The sequence below is a fragment of the Biomphalaria glabrata genome, chromosome 16 (assembly GCF_947242115.1).
Source record: "Biomphalaria glabrata chromosome 16, xgBioGlab47.1, whole genome shotgun sequence".
NCBI classification, from domain to species: Eukaryota; Metazoa; Mollusca; class Gastropoda; family Planorbidae; genus Biomphalaria; species Biomphalaria glabrata.
In genome coordinates, this window is record NC_074726.1 from 3,638,575 (window position 1) to 3,657,463 (window position 18,889).

General features: G+C 34.0%; 1 protein-coding gene across 1 annotated transcript; it reads right to left on the reverse strand.

Moving 5' to 3' along the window:
• Positions 1–618: 618 nt before the first annotated feature.
• LOC106080090 (solute carrier family 35 member F5-like) lies at positions 619–17,230 on the reverse strand. Its single transcript, XM_056014604.1, has 13 exons — positions 17,102–17,230; positions 15,302–15,518; positions 14,689–14,817; positions 13,908–13,967; positions 12,147–12,216; positions 11,512–11,571; positions 9,816–9,952; positions 8,158–8,327; positions 6,421–6,584; positions 4,084–4,243; positions 3,270–3,360; positions 2,111–2,265; positions 619–1,222 (listed from the first exon to the last, which is right to left on the reverse strand). The coding sequence occupies exons 2-13, from the start codon at positions 15,404–15,406 to the stop codon at positions 1,162–1,164; spliced, it is 1,362 nt and encodes a 453-aa protein (XP_055870579.1). The 5' UTR covers positions 15,407–15,518; positions 17,102–17,230; the 3' UTR covers positions 619–1,161.
• Between the last annotated feature and the right edge of the window lie 1,659 nt (positions 17,231–18,889).

Consider the following 18,889-nt stretch of genomic DNA (forward strand, 5'->3'; position numbering starts at 1 on the left):
CATGCAAGGGGAGAAAAAAAAGGCAGTTGCATTGCTGCGCTAGCTGTTTGAGGTGACATTGTACAAATAGTCCATTGAGAAAATGTGGAAAATCATGCAGGAAAAATTTAGTTAGAATTGTTTGCTTTTAAGCTTCATCTGAGTAACTATACTTTTGGTAGCTTTTATAAGCAAGTGTATGTAGAGTAACTATACTTTTGGTAGCTTTTATAAGCAAGTGTATGTAGAGTAACTATACTTTTGGTAGCTTTCATAAGCAAGTGTATGTAGTAAGATATGTGTACATAAAAAACGAAAGTTTCATAAACATTTAATATGTAAAAAAAAATTAAAGCATGTCCCTTTTTGTAGCATATGTCATGTGTGTGTAATTGGCCCAGAGGTTTATTAGAACACAATGGTTGTGAGGTGGTCCCATTAACTAGATTCAACTGTACTTCAGCCAATGATTAGGAACAAGAATCTTGAATTAATATAATCTGAAATGTTTCTTGCTATCTAATTTTCATCTTAAGTTGTCAGACTCCTCATTTATTTCTTTTCAATTAAAAAATGTTTATTCCTAACAACCTCAGGTACTTATGATTTGAGTCTCAAGGTAATTTCAAACCACAGATGTTCATAGAACCTTTTATTCCTGAATGTCAATTTCTGTCTAAAAATCTTTGCAAAGATTAAAATAAATTTTGTTTCAAGTTACAAAAAAATGCACATGACCAAGACAAAAATCTCACAACCTCAGAAAAATTAAATCAGTGAAAATCTTTCAACATTGACACAGAAGATAAAATGACCAGGAAATCAACAAGGGATGTAGCCCTAATAAATAAACACCATACACCAACAATAGGTAACAATGTCATCACATCATCTATTTACAAGGCAGTAGTCACTCAATCCAATTGTATCATGTTTGGGTGTATGATGTTACTAGTACAATGCTGTGGTTCTATTTCAACAAACAAGATCAACATACAACACTGTTACATGCAATGCTGTCATTAACATATAACACTGCCATCAAAATTGCCATCAACATACAACACTACCATCAAACTAGTTGGATGATGTATATATATCTATGATATATTTTGTTGCTTGCTCAATGTTTTATTCTGGCTGTAGGTTTGTACAAAGTGTCTCCAATGCAGGAATTGACCATCAGTGATTGGACTCTTCTGTTATCAAACTAGTTGTCTGCTCTCTGTCCAAATCTCTGACTCTGTGAATTGAAAGCCAGATATAGATTTTAGTTAGATTGAATAAATACACACAGATTGTTATTGTTATAGTAGTACTGCAGGGCTTTACAATTGTAGTCAAACTGAATTGTCATCTCTTTGGATCAATGAAATTATCTTATCTTACATATAGTGTTATAATTGATCTAAATTATTACAAAAATACTTCTTTGACATTCCAAATCAAACTATTGATCAAGTTGCAGCTTGATGCATGAAAGTAATCAAATGTGAATGATACTATGCTTGTAAACAATACATTTATAACTCTCCACAAAACTTTTATAAGGAAATAACATTTTGTTCAGATTTTGGTGCACATATGGCCAATTCTCGACTTTTCCAAAAGTCTGTAAGACCTCAAAAGTTTTGCAATCCAATAATATTTTGAAGTTACTAATGGATTTCAAAACTTTTTAACGCTTTGGTATTGTGAAGTTTAATATACCTGTAAGTACTTATAACAAGCATCACCATAAAATTCTGGATGAAGGCTAATGAGAATGATGGCAATGTCTTCAATTCAAAAGATGAATGCAGTGTTTCACATGACTATACAAACTCAGTTGGATGAAAGCTAGGGAGCCTCTAATCCTTCCCTATAAACAGTTTGACATTTTCATCAGGTGCATGTAACAACAAGTCACAAGAAAGTCAAATTAAAATTCTTTCAGACTGGACCAGGCAACAAGGATAAGAGACTTTCTTATCTTAAGTCAATCAAAGTTTGCCACAAAAATAGATAAGCATGTCTTAGATAAACACAACAATTTAGTTTAAAGTCAAAATGTGGACTTATTTATTTAAAGTTAAGGCAGGTAGAAATGCATTATAGGCATAGTTTTGTAATTGAACGAAAGAAGTCAAACCTGATCACGGTCCGTCTGCGGCACAGAAACTGTAAAGCTTTCTTGACCCCAAGCATGACTGGATCCCAATTTTCCCAGTGGGTAAGTAGACTGACCACAATGAAGGCTAGGACTATGGGAAGTGAACCCAGGTAATATAATACACTGAAATGAATCTGAGGAGTGAAAAGAAAAAGTATTACAAAATGAAATTGTATATTTGCCTAATCATTTCATTCATCTAATTGCACATAAATATATCTTGATTTGTAGATGGATTAAAAGTATGATTTAATTTATAATATTTAGAAGTCCACCTAAAATCTAATGAGTAGCCATTATTAATCCAACGATAGAAAAGAAAATTATTTGATGACCATGTAATTGTGAATGTTGTTTTGGAAATGACCTGACATCCTTAATTATTAGTATGTATAAACTTTGTATAAAAAGTAAAGTTCCCCCTTCAGACCTAGTGATCTATAGGACAGATAACATAAGGGTCATTTGTTTCTGTGGCTCGGGGTTAACAATGACCAGCCACATTTACTTTTCCCAGCTAATGTCAGGTACCCATTAGAGATGGGTGGATTTGGAGGCGCCTTAAAGATCATAAAATTTAAAATCCTAATCTACAACGGGATTTGAGCCCTCAGTTTGGAAGCCAAGCACTGAACCACTCAGCCACTACATGAAAAAACAGCCAAGAAAATTGTGCAGTTTCAATACAGTAATTGTTAAAATCTCAACTTAATTAACTACAAGGACTGCTAGACATTATTCTATGAAGTATTTAATGAGCACATACTACTTCATCTAGCCAGCTTTTTGCAGCTGAAATAAAAGTTCTTTCCTAGGCTTAGCCAAGGATGTTTCGCAATGTCGAACAGATTGTTTATTAGATCTATATATTAACAAATGCTGCTTGATGTGGAAATAGAGTCTTTCTAAGATGATCTATATTGGGGGCTTTGAAAGAGGGTATGATTAACCATTTCATAAGGCTGGGCGCAGTGTCTACAGAGTTGGATGTTTTGAGTTTTACTCTGTTGAGCACATACTTCAAATATTCCAATATAGAGAAATCTACTTGCAAACTTCATAAATTAGAATGGCATATTGGTAAAAAAATAAATAATTCTTTACCGAAAGATTTTTAGTATAGAATTAAGACACTTACATCTTTGATTGCCCCATCAGCTAACATGCTCATTGGTAAAAGTAGACTAAGTGACAAAGTTCCTATTAAAGATGATGTTAGAAAACAGCCTCTGGAAGTTAAAAAAAGAAAAGAAAAAACTTAGATGATACTTTATACCAATAAATGATAACGTTGGAAAGTCAGCATAATAGCCTTTGACTTTTATTAATACTGAAATAATTCAATACCTTATAAGTAAGACTTTGTTTCAATAAAAACATGATAAAGAAGTAAACACTCCCAAATTGGTTATGATCAACAGACTACAGTGTGAATAATTTAAGTTTAAGTTTTTAATAGCATCATTATCTAAAACAACTTTATCTAGAGTTATTGCATTTCCCAACTAAAATGTTTGTAAGGAAAAAATCTAAAAAATTGCAAACAAGGACGTGTTGTTTTATTTTTTTTTTTCAACTGACAGAAAATACAGCCAAGTACAAGATTAAAATAAAATTAAAAATAACTTTATTTAGTACTCAATTTTAATAATTTATGTAATTGTAATTGACATTGCATTGTGAAAATATGTACATGAATATTTTTACTATTATAAATTCTAGAAATTAAATAATTGAATTGATTCAATTTATTTCATATAATTATAAGTTGAAATTAGTTTTAACCTTGTTGCATATTTTATAAGAAATATTGTTTAAGTGCTATAATATGGATATCCACAGAGAGAATGAAATTATGCAGGTGAGACAACACCAAGACAATAAACAACTTTGTGGTTTTAATAGCATTAGCACAACCACAAACAATATGAGAAGATACATGGGCTACTTACAAAAGCCACAAGAACTCAGAAAACACAGTCCCTATAGCTCCATTCAATAAGATGTACACCCACTGCTTCTTGTTGGGCCACTCGAAGGGCTCCTGTTTGGAATAGTGAAGTATTAAGAACCCTGGCCACATTGATACGGCACACAGGATGCCTACAAAACCTGGATGGGATCAAACAGTGAAAAATGTAAGCCACAAGTCCTAATTGTTACATTTAGGTCACAGGAAACCTACTCATGTATAACACAAGTTTTATGTGATCATGGTCAATGGGTTTCCAAATTTACAGGTAGCTGAGAATAAAAATCAGACTAATAACAATTAGTATGAAAGGAATCAAAATACAGGTGCCTACCAGGAAATGGGTATCTCCTTCACTTTCACCTACCTCTTAGTTAACAGTGCTGTAGTTCTTCTGACACTCTTATATTCATCAGAGTCCTGGACCCTATATTCTCGCCACATCAAAAAGTTAAACTCCTTCCACCTATACTGTTTGAGGAGTATCCATAAGGTGTGTTGGTCCGACCACATACCAGACACAGGAATTTTAGAGCTGTCCAACTGGAACAGTATCAATGCAACAATGAAAAGGTCCCAACTTCAATGGGCGGGACATTTAGTCCGCATGCCAGACAATTACCTTCTCAAAAACGACATCTGTACGGGGAGCTGTGTGCAGGAAAGCGCTCCCAGGGAGGTAAATACTCGCACTACAAAGACACTCTTTAGAGCTCTTTCAAGGAATGCATTATTGACTTTCACAGCTGGAAAGCACCAGCTCTTGATCGCTCCTCATGGCGTGAAGATTTGAGTCTCAGAGTCTCGAGATTTGAAGCAAGAAGAGTGGACAGGGCAAAAGAGCGCTGAACCAACAAAAAGCTGAGAGAAAAAACAGGTCTATCTGCAACTGACCAAATCTACCCATGCCACATATGCGGCTGGCTTTTTAAAGTGAGGATTGGACTTTACAGTCATCTTTGAGTCCATAGGAATTGAGAAATGTGATCACCTTCGATCACAAATAAGGTGATATATATATATATATATATCTTAGTCTGTTGCACCTCACACAATCTGTCAACCATCTTTCTCCATTCCTCTCTGTATTTCGTCTTAAAGAGAATCTATTTCAATGACAGGCCCAGCCATTCTTTTAAGTTGTCTTCTCATTATTTTCTATATCTGCTGCTTCTTTTTCTCTGATAAATTCACTGCAGCAATAGTTCAAGTAAGAGGCGACAGAGAAGTGTATCAATCCTCAAACATTACATGGCACTCAAACTCAAACCATTCAAGGACACTATTAGAGTATGGATAGAGTTGAGCACCCAATTTAAATGTCAGCTAAAGTTATCATGCAGTGGGTACCAAGTCACAAAGGTGTAATGGACAACACTATTGCTGACTCCTTAGCCCAATAGGGAGGGCAAACACCCCCCACAGAGCAGGCTGTGAGTTTCCATCATGCTCTGGCAACAATTGAAAAATAGAAATGGAAAAGTGCTTTAAGTGTTGGATAAGTCCCAAAAAAGTCGTCGGATTTCAGGACCACATGAGGCGCCCTGAACACACTTCCCCGTGGTGGAGGCTATTCAGGCCTGATTAAACTATTACAGCACAGTGCAGAACAGGCCACTATCCTGTTGGCCCATATTTCACATGACTATGGCCAAAATTTGACTCATGGTGCCCCCCCACTGTGGGGAAGAAGAAAACAGTCTCATACTTTTTTTTTTACTGCCCCAGACCTGTAGAGACGGAGATCAGCAAGTCTCATACAGGTCTGGGACCACAAAATCTCTACCTATATGGTGACATATAAGCACTATGCAAAAAAAAGCAGGGTTGCTATTGCAAGAAAGGATATGATCCTCTCAAGTGTTGTGGTGTTTTAGTAATAAATGTAGAAGATTACTTCAATACTTGATATAACTATTAGGTCAAATCACTCACAGTCTGGATTGCGGTTCATTCACCCAACATATATTCAAGTCCAGAAATAACTTGATAAAGATTATTCAACATGAAAATATAATTTAATCCATAATGTGAAGGGGCACAGTCCATATGTCAACAGTACTACTAAGTTGATGTCTTGCTTACGCCATTAAGAGTGAGTCGTCACTAACTGTCAATTATCCCATATTCCCTAGTTCCGCCTAAAATAGTCTATTTATAGTCTCGTCAAATTCCCGATTAAACTAAACCTATAACACAAGCATCACTCAAATGGAGTTTGATGATAATGATGAATAAAGTTATAAATAAGTTAAATTTTCCCAAGGCCAAATTAAAGCTGATTTTATTCTCCTAATTAAGAAGAACTAAAACTCACCCAGAAACATTGGAATGTCTATTTTGTCCTCATTGTCCACCTTGCGTCGTAGGAGCACCAAATATATGGAGTAGCATACAGAACTGAAGATGGCCCATAGTGCACTAGCAGGAATACCTTCTTGTAAACTCTCTGACTTAAATACCATGACTATACCTAGAATACTGACACCAAAAAAAAGTTTATGTGTAATTTGTTCCAGTTAAAGATGGCACTTTAAAAGTCAAATCTGATAATAAACAAATTTTAAGCACTCATTTAGAACATTTTTATCTGGTCTACACAATGAAATTTAAGACAGGGACAACAATACAATCACAAAAAAGGTGATCTAATAACATAACAAAATACAGGTAAGTATGGTTAGGTTCCTAAGTTTTATGTGCAGTATTACATTTGATAGGTCGTGACTTTGATTCCAAAAATTAAAAGATAAATGCAGTGTTTCCCATGACTATGCAAACCCAGTTGTGACCTGAATATTTTGAGTTCAAACAACAATAGTGGACAAATCACTTGCACCCAGTAATATGTGTTTACTTAATTAATAACCTTGGTTTCTGAACCAGAGGTCCTGGGTGTGAATCTCAGTAAAGACTGGGATTTTGAATTTCACGATTTTTAGGGTGTCCCCCGAGTCCACCCAACTCTAATGGGTACCTGACTTTAGTTGGGAAAAGTAAAGAAGGTTGGTTGTTGTGCTTGCCACATGACACCCTGCTCATTGACAGATGGCCATAGAAACAGATGCCATAACATTATCTGCCCCATAGATCGCAAGGTCTGAAAGGGAAACTTTTCTTTTAATTAGTGTCACATCATTAGTGTCAATTTAGTTTGGAAAGCTGCACATTTTTTGGGATACATTTAGAATACAATAAACTATAATAACTAAAAGTAAGCACTTTACAGTACTTATATGTATAGTAATAAAAACTAATTAATGTCTCTTAGAATTTCTTTTCTGTTAAAAACATCAAAATCAATCAAAGCTAATTGTCACTAATGTGACAAAAAGTTTTGTATATAACCATAGAAATACAAAGAAAATTGATGCATTTGTTTTTAAAAATTAAAAAAAAATCAACTCTCTATGTGGTGACTGAGAATTGTGAAATAAAAAGAAAGACTGAGTATTTTAATAAATCTAATGGGGGCAACTCAAAGAGTTTTTATTCCCAGGGCATGTGTTCCCCTTTCAGACCTTGTGGTCTATAGGGCAGATGGTGTAAAGGTCATCTGATTCTGTGGCCTACAGTTAACAAGGGTGTCATGTGACCAGCACAATGACCAACCACCTTTACTTTTACCCAACTATTGTCAGGTACCCATTAGAGCTGGGTGGCACTGTGGCACCTAAAGATCCCGAACTAAAAATCACAGTCTTCACCAGGATTCAAACCCGGAACCCCCAGTTCAGAAACCAAGCGCTTTACCGCTCAGCCACCACGCCTCCTATTCCCAGGACATAACAAACAGTTATTAACAAGGTCACAGCTTCTACTGAAGTGGAACTCCTTTCTTTCTTCTATAATGTCCACATTCATTTCTAGACTGTTCCTGTCTTGTGTCTAACGGCACTGGTATGCACCATGAAAGTCGGTGTAGCAGCAGAATTATAACAATATGTAAAAAACTTAAATATTATTTATTTTTATAACAAGTTAGAGAGATGTATAGATTTGATAATCTTTTGATTATGATATGTCCTGTCACTACTCAAATCTAACCTGATACCTGATAAAGACAGCTACAAGCTTGGAGAGTGTAAACTTGTCTGTGGTTCCACTGGGAAAGATAGAGGAGGCCACAAGAACAAAAAGACCTGAGGTAGATGAAAAAACACTGACCACGCCAGCTTCTGTTTGGTCCATGGCCAGCTGGTAGGTGTAGGTAGCAAAGAACCACTGGAGAGAGAAACAAGAAGTTTTTTTTATTAGAGATATGTGTTTCTCTTTTAGTTCTATCTATAAAATGTCAATACTATGTGTAGTCTAAAAAAAACACTAGAGCCTTATTAGTTGTTTCTATACTTTTAGCATGATAAATCAGAAAAATGGCCAATAATATAGTACTTTTTATTTTAAAATAATAAGAAAATAGGAAATAATAAGATGGCAATTAGTGTATTGTATGCAACAATGTAAAACTATAAGACGTTAAATATTAAAATAAGTAAAAATTAAATTGTGGATCTAATGTAACTTTTAATTTTAAAAATAAAATCAGTGAAGCAACCAAAACTGTTTTATGTCCATTTTTGTATTTGATAACTAGTATCCTTTCTATGATGGCAAATGGATAAAACTGCATGTCAAAGAATATATTTAATTTTCCAATCATGTAAAGCTTTTTCTTCGTTCTTTTCTAATTGAGGTACAAACGGTATTGCTGTTGCCAATGACTGTAAAGGCTGTATTAAAAAATCTTAAACATATTTATTTTTATCTTCATATTACCAAAACCAGGAGAAAGTGTTAAAAATAAAAGACTGATAAGACCTTGACAAGTCTAATTTACTTGCTTTAAAATAAATTATAATTTACAAATCAGCTTTCCTGTACATCTTAAGCAATGTCAACAATTTATAGGATTCAAATCAAGATGTTTGTACACAAAATTTTTAAACAGAATCTACAAGACTAATAGACTAAAGAAAGTACTAAACATTCATTTGCAATATTCATCTAAATTCACATTTACAATAAAATGTATCTCAGTTTTATGAAGTGAAATCCTATGTACAAAGACAGAAAACAGAATCTACAAGACTAACAGACTAAAGAAAGTACTAAACATTCATTTACAATATTCATCTAAATTCACATTTACAATTAAAATGTATCTTAGTTTTATGAAGTGAAATCCTACGTACAAAGACAGAAAACAGAATCTACAAGACTAACAGACTAAAGAAAGTACTAAACATTCATATACAATATTCATCTAAATTCACATTTACAATTAAAATGTATCTTAGTTTTATGAAGTGAAATCCTACGTACAAAGACAGAAAACAGAATCTACAAGACTAACAGACTAAAGAAAGTACTAAACATTCATATACAATATTCATCTAAATTCACATTTACAATTAAAATGTATCTTAGTTTTATGAAGTGAAATCCTACGTACAAAGACAGAAAACAGAATCTACAAGACTAACAGACTAAAGAAAGTACTAAACATTCATATACAATATTCATCTAAATTCACATTTACAATTAAAATGTATCTTAGTTTTATGAAGTGAAATCCTATGTACAAAGACAGAAAACAGAATCTACAAGACTAACAGACTAAAGAAAGTACTAAACATTCATTTACAATATTCATCTAAATTCACATTTACAGTTAAAATGTATCTCAGTTTAATGAAGTGAAATCCTACGTACAAAGACAGAGAAATAACAAGCCAGCTTGATGACTTGAATGAGCGGCAATCTGTTTTGTAGAATGTTTAACTTCTCAGCAGCTTGAGCACTGGCTTGAAATGACAACCTGGCCAAGTTGTGTTCAATGGCATAGGTTTCTGTTAGAGTGAACAACATTAGATATGGATGTTAACTCTTTGAATCCGGAACTACGCTCAGGACATTGATGTAAAATGGGCAAAAGGTTGGATCAAAGCTGAAATCATCGGCTATTTAAAATTCATTTTTTCGTTCCTATTTCTCCTATCATGTTTTTTATTGCTTATTTTTTTATCTAGAATAGTTTCCCTTTACTAAACATTTCCTTCATTCAACATGTTTTTAATTTGTACCAGGTTTTTAAAGAGATTACATTTACTTTTTCTGTGTGCATGTTTTTTTTAACATGGAGCTTCAACCAGGGCCATCTAATCTTTGTAGATCTAAATATTTCTTTGATGAGGAAGTATAATAATTCAGATGACAGTGATTTTGTTTTATCTGATGGTGATATTACTAAATCTAATAATATAGATCTAGTAAATTAATTTATAAATCTAGACTTAATCTAGACCTAGGGCTAGGTCTAGTAATGATGAAGTTTATCAGCTGATGAAGCAGCCCCACCCCCACTTAAGTTCAATGTAGATCTAGAACTAATTTAGCTGATTAAATATCTGTAGATCTAGGCATTGAAACAGAACAATTTCAGATTTGTTCCACCAAGAAATATGGGTGTCAACCTGGACATAGTCAGCACTGCATCTAATGAGCTGGAATGTTGTTGTTTTTTTTCATTGACAATTACATTGTTGATAGTCTTGTCAGCATAATAAATAGCTATGCTGACCATAGGATTAAATTGAACACCTAAAATAAGATCCATTTTCAGAGAATATATAGATATATTTAGAATATGTGGAAGAGATGCATAGAGTAAACCTGCCCTCATTTTTTCAATATTTTCACATCCACCCATCCTGCCTCCACTTCCTGAAATACTGTTCTTTTTAACTGCATAACCATAAAATCTGGTTTATAATTTTCAAAAACAGATGTTTGAGCAATCCATTTGTGTTCATTGTTTGTCTTACTTTTTAAATTACTTGGTATAGCACATCATTCAAACTAAAGCATGCTCAGTGCCAAATGTGCTATGGTCTAATGTCTTTTGTGGACATGGGGGGGCTTTTAGGTGCTCAGCAAATACAACACAACTCAAGCCAGAATTCAAACTTGTGCCCCCTTGGTAGGTAGCCAAGCAGTTTATGCCTATCAGCCAAACATCCCACAAATGTAATGAAAGCCTTGTGCTATTTGAACCCATACACATTTAAAAGAAGACCAGTAAAAGTTGCATATTCTGACTTCCTCTCAATCTCTATAATATGGCCTACATGCCCTTTTTAAATTTAGGTCAAGCTGGGATTTTTTTTTACTATTTTATTCCCTTCATTAAATATCCTTCTTTTTTTTTAAATTTAAATCTACACACAATAACAACTTATAATAATAATGTTTACTCCTAGAAATATCCAACATAAATATTGTATAATGGAATAAAAAAAATAATAAATCCTCTACTGTACAACAGGTAAAAAAAAACAACACAATTTTTATTAAAATTTATTGATAACATTAGAAATTCAGGCACAGTTTATTGAAAAGCACAAATTACCTGAGAGCTGACGAACTTCAGATAAATTACTAAACCTAACAGACTTGCTTGTGCCTCCACCTAATGAAGAGATATAATGATGTAATGAGTAGATTAGGAATGTATGGAAAATGAATTCATACACTTTTTATGTAAATGTCCATATGAGACTAACAAAGGGCCAGGAAATCTGAGTAATGTTATAGGAGAGCACTATATGACCAGCACAGAACTCTCCTTCACAGATGTGAAGCAGACATTAAGTTTGAATTATCAAAAGAAGGGTCAAACCAAGAGCCTAATTTCTAATATTCACTAGATATCAAAACCAGGACGTTCAGTTTTAAATATAGTGCTTCCCCAATATGGGATCATTTACATTAAAATAGGAAGAGAATTTTTTCAGAACAAGAAATTAGGAACAAAAATATAATTTCAAAAATCAACAATTATTAAAAAAAAAAGAGACTGCAGTATTTTCACATTGTTATACAGACCTAGCTGTTAACAACCTATTCTGTCACATCCAATGCAGACAACTGTCTTCTGGTGGCCAATTAACAGAAAATACAGAAGAAAGGACAAAGTAATGTTAAAGTGTATGAATTAAAAAAATGTCTGAGAAGTGAAAACATTTAAAAAAAAAAAAAACCTACTGCTGGCATCATCTGACTCTCCACCACTTGTATGACTGTCATATTTCAAGGGGACATAAATAGGAGAGCTCTGAAAAGTTTAACATAAAAACTTTTGTCAATCAACCAAAAAAGTGTATAATTTTGAAACAATAAATGACCAAACATTGATTTTCATTAAACAAACAAACAACTTAGGAGTGATAGTAAAACATCCAAAATTCAAGACTGTAAATTAGTCAATGCTGTCACAAGAAACTGACAAAACTATTTAGAAAATCAGCAATAAACACGAAGATCACAATGCGAAAATCCAGCAATTGCAGAGCAACACATAACAGTGACAGAAGACCAAGAAAGTGGCGATGATGTCCCTATTGGTGCAAGTGCCAGGATGCTAGGACATGCATTTATAAGACATTTACTATACACTATACATGAAGCTAGGCAGTGAGCCTAGGACAGAACTAGACCTTGTGTCACAGTCTTAGTTGACATTGCATGATCTAAAGTTCACGTCAGGTTAATAGTTTAAAAGACACGTGGAATTCCTGATGTAGAAAACAGGAAGTAGAATAAAAAGTTGACTTTGAGTTCAGTCAAGTCAAGTCAGTATGGTTTTGCTCCCGGTCCAGGGAGGTTGGACGTTGCTTCCTGGACTGGTGTATATATGTATATAGCATGAAAGTCGATGGACTAATGATTGTTGCTCAATAATATTTGAGAGTTGATTTCATTATGTGCTTATTGAATATTAAGGTATTATTCGTATTTCAATGGATATCTATAGTTGAAGCTCCAGTGTCACTAGTAGTAATTGTTCTTATTGTTACCCGCTGAGATGCGGACGTGATTGATACATTTGATACCGCTGCTATGCGGATAGGATTGTTATTTCTTGCCTTGTAGCACTAACAAGGAGTGCAGTATATTATTATTATTTTAGTAAAATAAACTTCATGTTGTCTGCTGAACGGACTTGAGTCAGTCGTATAGTGTTTGTCTTGTCACGTGTCTAGAGTACTTCAGGAAGCAAGAACTCAGTATTACACCATTCAACGTTCATTGACACCTTGGAAGTGAGAAGTAAGTCTACCAACAAATATTCATTATCATGATCACCTCTTTAGAGCTATTAAAAAATATTACAAATACATTTGATGAGGAGAAATCTAAAACCAGACATAGGTGTGAAAATTTTTCAGCATTGGGTATTTTGTTAACCAGGATTAAAATGTAGCTTTATACATAGTTTTCAATTTCTAATAGCTCTTATATAGCTCAACTTTCATATTAATAGCATGCTCACAGAACTATGATCCAATCTTTTTGTGGACCAGTGGAAGGAGTCTGGGAGGTTTTCGTGGACCAGTAGGGGGAGTCTTGGGAGGTTTTCATGCTGCCATTAGGCACTCAGCAAATACAGTTCTGCTTGAGCTGGGATTTCAACCCAAGCAGTTTTTACCTCTCAGCCACACATCCCACTTTATTCTTAAAAATATTTTACCTTCAGAATTTTTTTTTCAGTAATATATATATATATCAATAAGTATAAAGAACAAATATCAATAAAGAACATATATCAATGTTATACCTATGTTAAGTTTATTTCATAACTATAGATTTCCTGCTGCAGTAAATATGTGTGTTGAGAAATACTAAGTCGACATTAATAGAGTTTCAGTATCTAAATGTATTGTATTATACAAATTCATTCGACTCATTTTGACAGAACAGGCATATAAAAAAACAAACTCTATCATGCATATAAAAATCAATTACCAACATAGACTCCAGCTCAACGGGGGATGGGGCAGGAGCTATTTCATCTCCCAACGCAAGCTGGAATAGAAATATGAACAATTATTGCCATAAAATATATTGAGGTAGGTAAAATAAATATAAAATCATTGTATGTCATTCGGATGCTAAGGATGATACTAAGTGGCATCACCAATTTAAAAGAGGACCACAATGGCAATAGGGCCCATGATAATCTGCTGAAAGCTGTCAAAAAATGCAAACTAAAACTTTAAGGACTATCACAAGGACCTCAGGGGTTACAAAGTCCTTCCTTAGGGGAACAGTACCAGGAAAAAAAGAAGAGGCAGACAGAGAAAGCAATGGGAAGACAACATGGAAGAACAGATAGGCCTGTCATTGAAAGAGATTCTATTAAAAGAAAAAGACATATAGGAATGGTGGGAAGTCCAGGAATCCTATGTAATGCCCCAATGGTTCAACAGACTAAGGGATAGGTGAAGGATCATTGAATGGATCAATGGAATGGATAAATATTTGGTAGATGATTAAAAGGAAATGAAGGAAATATTGATATTCAACTTTAGTTGGTTTGGACAATGTTTCCATGAGTCTTTCAACTGAAGTCAGAATTCAAACTCAAGCCGCTCTGATAGGTAGCCAAAGAGTCAAACATCCTCTTTGAAAGGAATCAGTTTTGAAAATTTTTTAACCTGCATGATGGAAGATGACTACAAATTCAAAAAACAAATATTATATTCTCTAAAAACGAATAAAAATATTTTTTTTTTAAAGCTTTAACCTTTTTATAGCAACACTGGTCTCTCCATGGTTTCCACACAATGAATCCCAAAAGATAGGTTGAGAACATGACAGTCCGGACATAGGTGGTGAAGAACGGCTTATCAAACTTTGGCTCTTGAAACAGATACTGGAGAAACAAATATTGTATATAAAATAAATGCAGCCGAGTATAAACTAAAGATATATGTAAAGTTTATGAATATTGTGTGCCTTTAAAACTTTCTATCAACTTAAGCCTAGAATACAAAACAAAACATTATTACTATACAGTTAACATATGTACAGATTTAATTAAATATAAGATTTATTTCAATAATTAAGTTCCTTTTTGAAAAGTAACTTCAAATCTTTATACAATAATTCTAGCTATAAGCAGAATTCAAATATTGCCTTTTCTAATAATGTTAATTGGAACTTTACAACATATAATCTTGTTCTAAAAATAACACATTATCAATATAAAAGTTGTGATTTTGTCATAAGGTATCCAAAATGCTTATCGTTTTTAGTGCGGAATTACCTAAAGGTGTAGCTGCCCTTATAAAATGTCTTCTATTGGAATTGACTCTATAACTACTAATGGAAAAGATGAAAATGAGCATGAAATGAACCTTTGTTATTTCCTCCGATGCCACCCATATGACATCAACAATCAGAAGAGCAATGACACCTAGTAACAAACGGTTGGCACGATTGAGTTTGCTGAGGCCAAACATTGTAAGTGGTTCCAAGCAGCTACACACATGAGTTGCAGTACACTTTCATACCAATTATATCTACAGGTGCTATTGACTTTGGTCATATCATTATCATTTAGGCTGACCATTCCTGTAAAGATATAACAAAATTTTTTTAAAAATTGAAATTTGTGAGCCTAACCTACTTTTAAAATTTAACATTGTAGACAAAAGAAAAAAACATATAGATTTTTAAACATATATTCATCTCTAAATCTAATTAGAGAACTCATAAAATGTGTTCTTAAATTTTTGTTAACATTTGAGTATTACCATTACATTTCAAACAGAATGCATTCTTACAGGAATTTTGTTTATATATACCATTTAGCAACTATTTTACAGAAAATCAGAAAACTACTTCTGACATCAGTGGTTATAAAGCTTACTACACTAGTGTCACTAGTTACGTCGCAACCACAAATATGCTTCTATTATATAGATCTAAATTCAAATTACTGGTTGGGGAGAAAGCTGGGCCTGGTACCTCATCACGACTATTTATCTCCAGAAAGAAATTTTGTAGGCCTAGATGATGATTGGTATAATCTGCGTGTTACATGTTAATATTTATTAATAGTATAGACTAGGTCACTAGATCTAGAATTAGCATATCTACTATCTCTACAAATTGAATCTAGATCTAGATTTCATTTTAATATTTTTATACAATGAATATGAATACAATCTTTGTCAATCTAACTCATACTGTGATAATGATAATCTATTCTATTCTAGACTAAAGACTAATCTAATAGATCCTAGATTATATTTTCTACATTGATCTAGAATCTAGATCTATATAATATTAGTACGGTATATATTAAATATTAATCTCAAATCCATCCATCCATCCATCCCATGGAGGGCTCTGGTCTGCTTCAACACATCCTTCCATTCAGATCTCTCCAGGGCCTTTTGCCTCCACGCCCTAACCCCAAGCTGCTTCAGATCCATCGCATTCGGGGTCTGCATTTGGGTCGCCTGCCTTTTGGTTTTTGCCTGTATACATTTTCCAGGCCTAGGTCGTTTTCCGTTGAGATCTGTCTTAGTTTTCTTGTGTGTATTAGCTTTCGTAACAGTATTTAATAATACTGTATTTTTTTTTATATATGACAAGAGTTGTTAGCCCTGTGCATAACCATCTGGGGGGCTGCTCTCTGGATAGCTGCCTTTATTTTCGGCTAACATGACCTAGCCTTTGTGGATCCCTCCACTTCCTGCAAGGCAGCAGGTTTGATTTTGGTCCCACCCCGGCCCCCGGGTATTTTATTTCCCCGGTACCCACCATATCTGAAGGGCGTTCCCCTATCTGCCACCAGGGGAGGCACTCGATGGGAGATCAAAAACTCCACACAAATATATTATATTATAAGATGATAAGATCTAACTCTGAGACTGATACTAGTGCCAGTAATGGATAGTAGATCTAGTGACTAGTGCTACTCTTCTAGGCTAACTAAGTAACTTACTACGTCGGCTATGTCATTCACAAGTACAAGACAAGTCTTAGTCTGAAGTCATACACAAGACAAGTCTGAAGTCAGTGATTGAGTGACAAGACACAAGACAAGTCATTTATGACTCATTACTCATTTGTATTGATCTATCATCTGACGCCAGATCTAGGCATTCTAGGTATAGATCTAATCGTAAATTTATTTAGAGATTTACCTAGATTCTAGATCCAGAAGATTTAACCAATTCCGACATGACCTGGTTTATTTGGATGAAAAATTAAGACACTTCCGACTTAGTCTACTTGTCTAGTATCAGTAGCTAATCTAGAGGTAGAGTTTTGTTATTAAGTACACCGGAAATGAACTCTGTTTAAACAGTATCAATTTATTGTTTAAATGATTTATTATAATTTCGACTATTAGATTCTCACCAGATATTTTTTTATTTTTTTTTAGAATCTCATATCGTTGAATTTTTAAATAAGAATAGCATCATTGAAATATGCATATTATTTTTTTCAAGAATACATACATACTTATCACCTATCATTTGTATTTTACATTTTAAAATTATATTTAACTTTCTTTCTCCGAAATGCCAGTTAAAGATCCGTATTCTATTCATGCGTGACTTATCCGTGATCTGTATCGCAGATATCGATTCATGTCACATGTAGTGGCATCCAGTGGCACCCAAGGTGCGAAGGGGTTCAATGAACCATTAGGGGCCCACAGCAGTAGCGGCCTTAGGGGGTGGCAAATGGGGCCACCGCCCCAAGCCCCCGCGATAGGAGATTCGTTTGTCATCGTCAGCTTCGAAAACCAGATCAGTTCTCATAAACTAGGACTCGTTACTCAATATCTTTGGAAAACTTTCCAGGCATCAACATGATACCAAATACTATCTAAGCTCTTATAAATATGACATAAACTTTAGCAGCTCGAGAGTTCTGTAAATTCCGTTAAGTGTGTGACTTTGTGGTTGGATTTAGCTATGAAAATGTCAAATGGTAGCACAACGAATAACGTGATGCAAGAACAAATTAGAAAAAAACAACACTACATTAGAGGCTAAAGAACTAGGTCTAGATCATAGACATATATATATATAGACTGGACGATAAAGAACAAATTATTATCGGAAATATTTGGGAAAAGATAAGTTTGTAGATCCACATCACAAACCTATATATATTTGCCTATGTCTATGATTGTAAAAAAAAGACAAAATATTGGGAATATGGCAGTTTTGCACTTTTCAAAACTAAAGATCAAAAGTATATATTGGCTGAAATGTTAGTCCTAGAATTTATAGCTCAATCGCCGCCATTTTTTTTTCACATAGATATAGTACATAAAACATATTGACTCCCCCCAAATAAAAATAACTTCCTACTTCCAGTCTATATTTATTTATGTCTATGGTCTAGATCCAACATTGGTTTTGAAAGGACAATTGCGTTCTTGGATTTCCGAACGTAGGCTAAGGCATTATTGATTCAAGAGTTTAATAAATGAATGTTCAGGAAAATTTTGCGCATCGTCTTCTAAATCTAGATCTAAAGGCCTGTCATTGAAATATTATAAAGTGTACTAGAACTTTACATTCGCCATATGAATCTGTCTCTAGGGGAAATGTTAGGGATGGGGCGGCGTAAGTAGGCCTAATGTCCCATTGCTTTTTAATCTAACATTCGTTAGTCATTAAGAGAAAAACCTTCTCTCTATAAGTCGTAGGCCTATAAAGGAGGTATTGTCTTTCAAAAATGTTTTTCTTTTTCCTTGTACTGTTTTTAACAATAAGGTCTTTGCAAGATCAGAAGGTTTTTAACGGTCGTTGACTTGTAACACCAAACTGCTGGTTGAAAAACAAAACGCTGTTGGCGTATTAACGCAGTATTATTATATAACTTTCTTCTTCTTCTTCTTCATCGTTCTCATTGTTATGTTGGAGTGTTCATATGACTAGACCAATACATGAGATGAACTGCGTAGTGGTTTC

Coding starts and splice junctions, on each gene's coding strand:
- LOC106080090 (XM_056014604.1), bottom strand. CDS start 15,406: ATGTTTGGCCTCAGCAAACTCAATCGTGCCAACCGTTTGTTACTAGGT. Junction 8,328..9,815: donor CTTGTTATTTCTCTGTCTTT/GTACGTAGGATT, acceptor TTCTCTCTCCAG/TGGTTCTTTGCTACCTACAC. Junction 4,244..6,420: donor AGACATTCCAATGTTTCTGG/GTGAGTTTTAGT, acceptor GATCCCATCCAG/GTTTTGTAGGCATCCTGTGT.